We start from the raw sequence: 7,109 nt of genomic DNA, 5'->3' as shown, positions 1-7,109 counted from the left end.
CCCAATATTATTTGATAAGTTATTATAAGGGTACATGATAAATTGTTGAATAATAATAAAGTGCACATATGATTCTGTATCATGGTACATAAAACACTCTGGTGTCACAAGGAAGATGTGAACATACAAAAATGGTGGAAGCAAGGTATAATGTGATGAGTAAGTATTCTATCACTCCTTAACACTCTTTCTTCCCATTTCTTTTTCCAATATAAAAACACACACTCACACACTCTTTCCCACACACACAACCAAACCAACTACACTCATTAGTCATTAACCATCATGCACTCTTCCATTCAAATCATCCTCCTATTTACCCTATTATCAAGGGCAAACTTGTCAAATTGCATGAACCTCACAATCATCAACAACTGTCGCGAAACCATCTGGCCGGGTATAACCGCCACCAACACCACCCTCCCAGGTGGCGGTTTCGTCCTAAAACCAGGCGAAACCGTCATCTATGCCGCCCCACCAGGGTGGGGCGGCCGTATATGGGGCAGAACCGGATGCAATTTCGACAAAAATGGCAACGGCACGTGCCAAACCGGATCATGCGGTACAACGCTAACCTGCACCACCCCGGGCACCCCGCCCGCGTCAATTGCCGAATTTACCCTCGGTGACACTGCTTTTTACGATGTTAGCCTTGTGGATGGATTCAACTTGCCACTTACGGTTACACCGATTGAAGGGAAAGGGGAATGTAGCATTGCTGGATGTGATACGGATCTTAGGGTTAACTGCCCACCGGAGCTAAGTTTCCGGTTAGATGGGAAAACAGTTGCATGTCGGAGTGCGTGTAATGTTTTTGATTCCGATGAGTTTTGTTGTAAAGGAATGTACTCAAATCCAGTCACGTGTGTCCCAACAAATTACTCAAAGATTTTCAAAACGGCTTGCCCCGTTGCATATAGCTACGCTTACGATGATCCCACCAGCATTATAACATGTTCAACTACCGATTTTGTCGTCTCATTTTGTTCACCAAGGTATGTGTAAAAATTAAATATCACGTGGCCCACAACTTAAACTTAGCGAATAGCATTCGATTCTTATTTTCTAACTACCATAACACCAAAAAAAAAAAAAACATTATCACCAAATTTTATTTCCATTCCAGCCACACTAAATAATGCATTAATTAAAAACATTATATGTTAATATTCTAATAATAGAGTGGCGTATTCTTTTTAGTCTTACTATTTTTATTGGAACATAACAATTATGATATTTAATTAGTTATATTTCAATTTCTAAATATCTTATGTTATGAAAGCTTTGCTAAACTAGAAGTGACAAATTTACGATGCATATTAAACATTTAGATGCCATGTTTAATATTAAGCTCATACAAAACTTCATGATATAGTTTTTATAACATTTTTTTTTAATTGATATGCTAAGATTTATAAGGGATCCGTTGTATAAAGTATAAACAACCCCACTTGGACTTGTGATTGTTATTATAATATGCAAACAAGAAAATTCGATAAAAACTATTTATCAGTTGACTTTTTTTTTGCCCCACTAATTGCAGGAATCAGACACAACAATGCTCGTATCATGACAATAAACTTGTATGTAACGGGTCAACGAGGTCAAAGTCAACGCCTTACATATGGCTATTTTTCATGTTTTTTTTGCCAATTGTGATTCAAATCCGAATTATATCTTGAAGAGATCATCTGTACAGTATATAATCATGCTACCTAAATTCTATGAACAAAATCAATCTCTGTACAAATATTATCGAGTAAAAAGTTACAACACGATAAATGGATTATGACTTTACTGCTTATCCCGAGTTCTTTCTAATTTTGGAAAGTCATTTGTTTCCTTGTTTTGACTTTTGGCATCTTTGTCATCAAATGGCAACACTGAAACAGGGGCAGCAGGCACTGTGTTCCAACGAGCTTTTAAAAAGCTTTTGAGCTTTATAACCATTTCTTTCCTGAACTCAAGTTCTTGTGTGAAAAGATCAAGTACAAGAAAGGAAAGAACATATTTGAAAGGTATAGTAAGGAGAACCACAGAACCCAATAAAAGTACCATGGCAACTTCCATTGTTATCTGAAAAAAAAAAAAAAAAAAAAAAACTATTTATAGTCTGCATTTTGTAGTTATGCAGGATAGAACAGGTTGTACTGTGTCTGTGTCTGGGACCAAGACTGAGACTGATGTCAATGGAACAAAAGTATCACTTTCCAAAAAAGGAAAGATTGATGAAGTGTATTAAGTATAACTAACCTGTGGTTGACCTGCAAGAAGAATAGTGCGAATTTTTAGAAGAGAAACGTTAATATTTTGCATATATTTTTCCACATCACGCATGGCTTCTTTAACAGCTATGATTTTTTCAATGGTGTTAGAAGGTGGTTGATCACGTATGGTGATTATGCCAAATGTTCTTCCAAGGCGCCCTTGCTCTTTCAACCCCTTCAATACTAACATGCTTGATGCCAAAATTATCAATGTCATTGGGAACACATAAGATAACAAATTCCTGAAACCCAAAATAGCATTATACCTTGTAAGTATGTTTCAACTTATAGAAAGACTTAGCTAAGCATAAAGCTTTACTTATACCATGTATGTAAATACTTTATGCTACAATATTTAATAGGTTTTTACCTGAAGATGAGTGCGTATAAAAATGCAAGAAAAGATGTGGTCAAATGTGGCTCTTCCCAACGTCGAAGTTTTCCAAAGTTTTTTGCAATGAATGTTAAAGGAAGTATGAGCTCCTAAAGTATAAAAAGAAAATGATGAAAGATATTATAAAGATGCTATGAATTTCAATATTTTGACTAAGGTTGCTTTTGTTACATGGGATAAACAATACCACGGGACTAGACAAGCTTTTTAGGGATGTTTTTGATGATGAGGACGAGGAGGGCATTTACGTCTTTTCGCATAGATGTGAGGTCGAAGAGCAAGTCTTGTCTTTAGTTCATTTGTATCGGGTGGGGCAAAAATGTCAACTTTTGTCCCATTGACATCAGTCTTAGTCTTGGTCCCAATAACATAAAACACAGTACAACCTGTTTTGTCATGTCTTGTTCTGCATAACAAATGGGGTCTAAATAAAGTCTAAAAGATATCATAAATTTTAACCTTGAAAAGGTCAATATTACTAGGAATCCCTTCAATCATGGCAGCATCAATTGTAGCTTGTGTCTTTTCAACTTCCGTGTATTTTTCCCGAAATATTTTTGATGCTTTTTCAACCAACATTTTATCCGCAACCACAAGATTTTTACTCAAAACAAGTGCATGTTTCATCAAACTATTCTTCCAAAAAGCAACCGAACTACTAGAACTCCATGATGGATGTCTCATCCACTTCCTTAAATAAACACCTCCATCAATATCAAACACATGACTACTATTATAAGCTCCTTCATTTGAAGATGACTCAATCTTTGTAAATCTTGAAGTCAATTGTCCACCCCAACAATTTACTGCTAAAGTTTGACAAACGATTTCTCCAAAGGGTGCGTTTTGTAAATATGAAAAGAGGACAAGTTTTGTAGGCTCATCTAGGAGTTTTCTACTAAATTGAAGAGCTTGGAGTCTTGCAATGCCATTAATGGCATAAGATGTGGCACGTTTATTGCCCTTTTGAGCACCATAAACATGGTGTATGGATTGATCACCTTCTTTAGGTCCAAAGTCTCGTATGAATTGGTATAAAGAAATGACTTCTTTGACAAAAGCAAACCATACATCTCGCCTCATTTCACCTCCCAAATCAACAAATTCAAGTACCCATGGCTTTAATCTGATAAGTTTGGGAATGTATTTTAGTGAGTTGATGATAAAGATTCTTGATATGTGAAAAAGATGAGTTTTTGAAAGCTTACTCACTCGGGACCAGAGGTAACAGAAATGGCAGAATCAAAAAGATCCGACCCGAATGGGCCGACCCGTGTTTTTTCGACCCGTGACCCGGGTCTTGTAAGATCCATTCTAATAACATCCCCTTGGCCTTTCAATCCAATTGCCTACAAAGGAAAACATAAATAAGAGCAAATTTGTAAGAAAAAAAATTTAAAACTTGTTTTCTTGACTTCCTCTATGAAGTCGTTCTTTCTTTATTAAGTAAAAAAGAAACTCGTATTCATATATAGCTTACAAGATCATGTTATGGAAAAACTAAACAAGGGTAATTTTGTAAAATGTTAGGACATAATGGGAAAGGCTTTATTAAGTCGCTCTTTCTGCATTAAGTCAAAAAGAAAGACTCATATATATATATATATATATATATATATATATATATATATATATATATATATATATATATATATATATATAACTTACAAGATTAAGTAAAAAAGAAACAAGATTAAGTTTTTGTAAAGTGACACAAAATGTACCTCATAGTAAAGTGCTTTGTCAGTGAGTGTTAGTTTTCCAGGCCATGCAATGTTATTTTCCCATTTAAGAACAGGTCTCTTTCTGCTAGATCCAAGGCATAAGATTCTCTCTGTTGAAATATGAGGAGTTCCTTTTGGAAGATATGATTTCCTTCCTTCATACACTCTTAAGAAAAAAAAAATCAATCATCAGTTGCAAAACATCAAGAAAATTATTTGTTTATAATGTGCTAATAAGATCAAAAAGTTGAAGTACAATATTATAATTGGATAGTTTTTTATTCCAAAGAGAAAAGATTGAAGGTGCAATGTGTAATAGAAAGAAACAAAAGCAGGATGTTATAATTATAATACACATATAAACAAAAGCATGTTGCTATTTCTTACTTTAATCAAACTAAAAGTTTTTCTATGTATCGAAAGGTGAACAGTAAAGTAATAGAAAATCATGAGTAATGAATGAAATATTAGCAAGAAGCTCACTTGAGAAGTTCATTGATATATTTGGAAAATGCATGAAATGAGATGCTTCTTTGATCACCAGCAAGAGCCTTGAAAAGATTATGCACTGTTGCCCAATCTGCTAGGCCTGAAATAGCAGGGGCAATTCGGACAAAAGCCTCCTCTCCTACAAGCTTCCTCTTCAATATATATAAAAAAAAAATAAATAACAAGTTACTTAAGCTTTACTTTCCTCTTCAATAGTTTATTCAAATTAAAAAATTAAAACAAGACAAGTAGTGAAAAATGAGGGAAGTATTACGTACAGAAAAGTGAACCTGAAATGAAGCTTTATCTCCAATATTACTCCAAGAATCCTTCTTATTTGCATACGGATGCTCCCATGCAAGCATGGTTATATATACAAGTCTTTGGAATGCTGGATCCTATTGTAATTTGTAACAACAAAGTCAAAGAAAGTCAATATCCCTTTTTAGCTCAAATTATGAAAAGAAAAACTGAGAAATCATAAAGTAAATTGGGCCCACGAACCTTAAGGCAAGGATGAATTTCGGAACTATCTCTTGATAAGAATCTAAAGCAACAATATTCAACCAAATTACGTGCATCATTAGACACGTATTGAGGGACAAGTGCTTTAAAGATTCTTTGCATTTTCTTCCCAGTTAATCCATTCATCCTGCATAGCTTAAACTTCAAAAAGTTACAAACTTTTTTGTTTATTTTTATGAACAATGTCATTAAATAGTAACCAAGTTTCGGATGTGTTACACTTAGGTACCTCGAGTTTCATTTTTGTTCCATTCTCATGAAAGTTTATGCTTTTTGTTACATTTCTATGAAAACTAACATCAAAGTTTGCCTAAATAGATAAATATATAATTTTTCTTTTTCTTATGACATGGAAATTCGATGTCAGTTCCAACTCAATGCAAATAAGTTACAAATTTACATCTTTGTTTTTTAAATAGGTCAACAGAAAATGCTAAAATGTTAGGTGTAATGCAAGAAATAGCAAAGCACTTTCTTGTTTATTTATAAAGCATTTCCTATTAAAAAAATTATACAATGAAAAATCAACCAATTTATATAATTGGGTAGATTTTCATAAGTACAATGAAAGTAGAATATTATCATACACATATAAATGAAAGTTGGTTGCTATTTTTTGAAATTTAGAAGCTTATGCTCACCTGCTAAACTGCTCAATAGAAACAATGGCAGCCAAAGAAAGATCACCGCCGGCTGTTCTGCCATCAACAGTCTGCTCCGCCATGAAGAATTCCTCCATGTCATCCATCTCATATGCGTTTCCCATTTTTGTAGGGTTTTTATCTTGAACATTCTTCACGAGTGGAGATGCCACTTCGCTAAAAAAGTTCGTTGTTTTTGATACCCAAATGTTTAAAGCATCTTGCATCGAACCTTTCACAACATAAATAAAGAAAAACGATAACTGATTGCACAATCAACTGACTTTAAAACGACTGAAATTACCCTCGACTTATTCTCATCAAAATAACTAATTTCAAGAAAACCCACAGTGGAAATCTTGATAACAGATAAATTTAACGAAAACCCACGAAGAAAACAAGATTTTTTTTTCGACTAAAAGAGTGAATTATTCAATTTGAATGAAGAATAAATGATATGGTCAGGACTACTCACTGCGATCGAAGTCATTTAGACGCAATTTCATATCACCAAAAGACTGGCGCATAAGCTTGAAACCATTTTTGTTCTCTGAAGAAGAAGAAGAAGAATTATTGGCACAGGAAACGATCTTACAGAAAGCTTGGTGGTGGTGTTTTGGGATTAAGGAAAAGAGTTGAGGGGTTTTTGAGAAATTTGTTTGCATTTTTTTTGAATTTGATTATGTGAGATGAAAAAAAGGAGTATACTGTTGAAGATTCATATACAGAAGCTTTTTGTTCAGAATAAGGAAATTTGGTTGTCGACAAAGAGAAGAGGGAGTGTTTGTTTTGGTGAGTTCGTTCACATGGTGGTGGTGGGTGGCCAATGGCGGTGTTTAATGATTGGTCCATTTATCGGTATTACTAAAACGGGTCGGGTATGAGTTTAGAGATTTTATGTGGAAATTTTTTGGATTTATATATGAATTTTTTGACCCTACAATTCAAATTTTGTTATGAAAATAACTTCTAGCTTATCCACAAATCTTTAAAAATATGGTGTTTTTTTGGGACAATATGTTATGTTTTTGTAGTTGATGGATAATAATCACCTATTCACAAGTTTAAA

The 7,109-nt window shown here is 34.0% G+C and overlaps 2 protein-coding genes across 3 annotated transcripts; one reads left to right on the top strand and one right to left on the bottom strand.

Annotated features, from left to right (window-relative positions):
- The first annotated feature begins 225 nt into the window (after positions 1-225).
- Positions 226-1,960, top strand: LOC111919247 (pathogenesis-related thaumatin-like protein 3.5). Its single transcript, XM_023914858.3, has 2 exons — positions 226-995; positions 1,544-1,960. The coding sequence occupies exons 1-2, from the start codon at positions 286-288 to the stop codon at positions 1,680-1,682; spliced, it is 849 nt and encodes a 282-aa protein (XP_023770626.1). The 5' UTR covers positions 226-285; the 3' UTR covers positions 1,683-1,960.
- On the bottom strand, positions 1,602-6,899 carry LOC111919244 (uncharacterized). 2 transcript variants are annotated; one of them, XM_023914854.3, is made up of 11 exons: positions 6,516-6,899; positions 6,041-6,272; positions 5,379-5,526; positions 5,153-5,272; positions 4,869-5,026; positions 4,386-4,551; positions 3,874-4,010; positions 3,121-3,787; positions 2,638-2,750; positions 2,254-2,509; positions 1,602-2,076 (listed from the first exon to the last, which is right to left on the bottom strand). In XM_023914854.3, the coding sequence occupies exons 1-11, from the start codon at positions 6,703-6,705 to the stop codon at positions 1,795-1,797; spliced, it is 2,469 nt and encodes an 822-aa protein (XP_023770622.1). In that variant the 5' UTR covers positions 6,706-6,899; the 3' UTR covers positions 1,602-1,794. The 2 variants fall into 2 exon arrangements, with proteins under 2 accessions (XP_023770622.1, XP_023770623.1); XM_023914855.3 differs by having other exon boundaries at positions 5,165-5,272.
- Positions 6,900-7,109: the final 210 nt, after the last annotated feature.

Source organism: Lactuca sativa, chromosome 9, assembly GCF_002870075.4.
Source record: "Lactuca sativa cultivar Salinas chromosome 9, Lsat_Salinas_v11, whole genome shotgun sequence".
Lineage (NCBI taxonomy): Eukaryota > Viridiplantae > Streptophyta > Magnoliopsida > Asterales > Asteraceae > Lactuca > Lactuca sativa.
The sequence above is the reverse complement of the archived record's forward strand: the minus strand, read 5'-3'. Positions and strand labels throughout refer to the sequence as shown.

Coding starts and splice junctions, on each gene's coding strand:
- LOC111919244 (XM_023914854.3), bottom strand. CDS start 6,705: ATGCAAACAAATTTCTCAAAAACCCCTCAACTCTTTTCCTTAATCCCA. Junction 2,510..2,637: donor TTATACGCACTCATCTTCAG/GTAAAAACCTAT, acceptor TTTGGGTTTCAG/GAATTTGTTATCTTATGTGT. Junction 2,077..2,253: donor TTCTTGCAGGTCAACCACAG/GTTAGTTATACT, acceptor TTTTTTTTTCAG/ATAACAATGGAAGTTGCCAT.
- LOC111919247 (XM_023914858.3), top strand. CDS start 286: ATGCACTCTTCCATTCAAATCATCCTCCTATTTACCCTATTATCAAGG. Junction 996..1,543: donor GTCTCATTTTGTTCACCAAG/GTATGTGTAAAA, acceptor CACTAATTGCAG/GAATCAGACACAACAATGCT.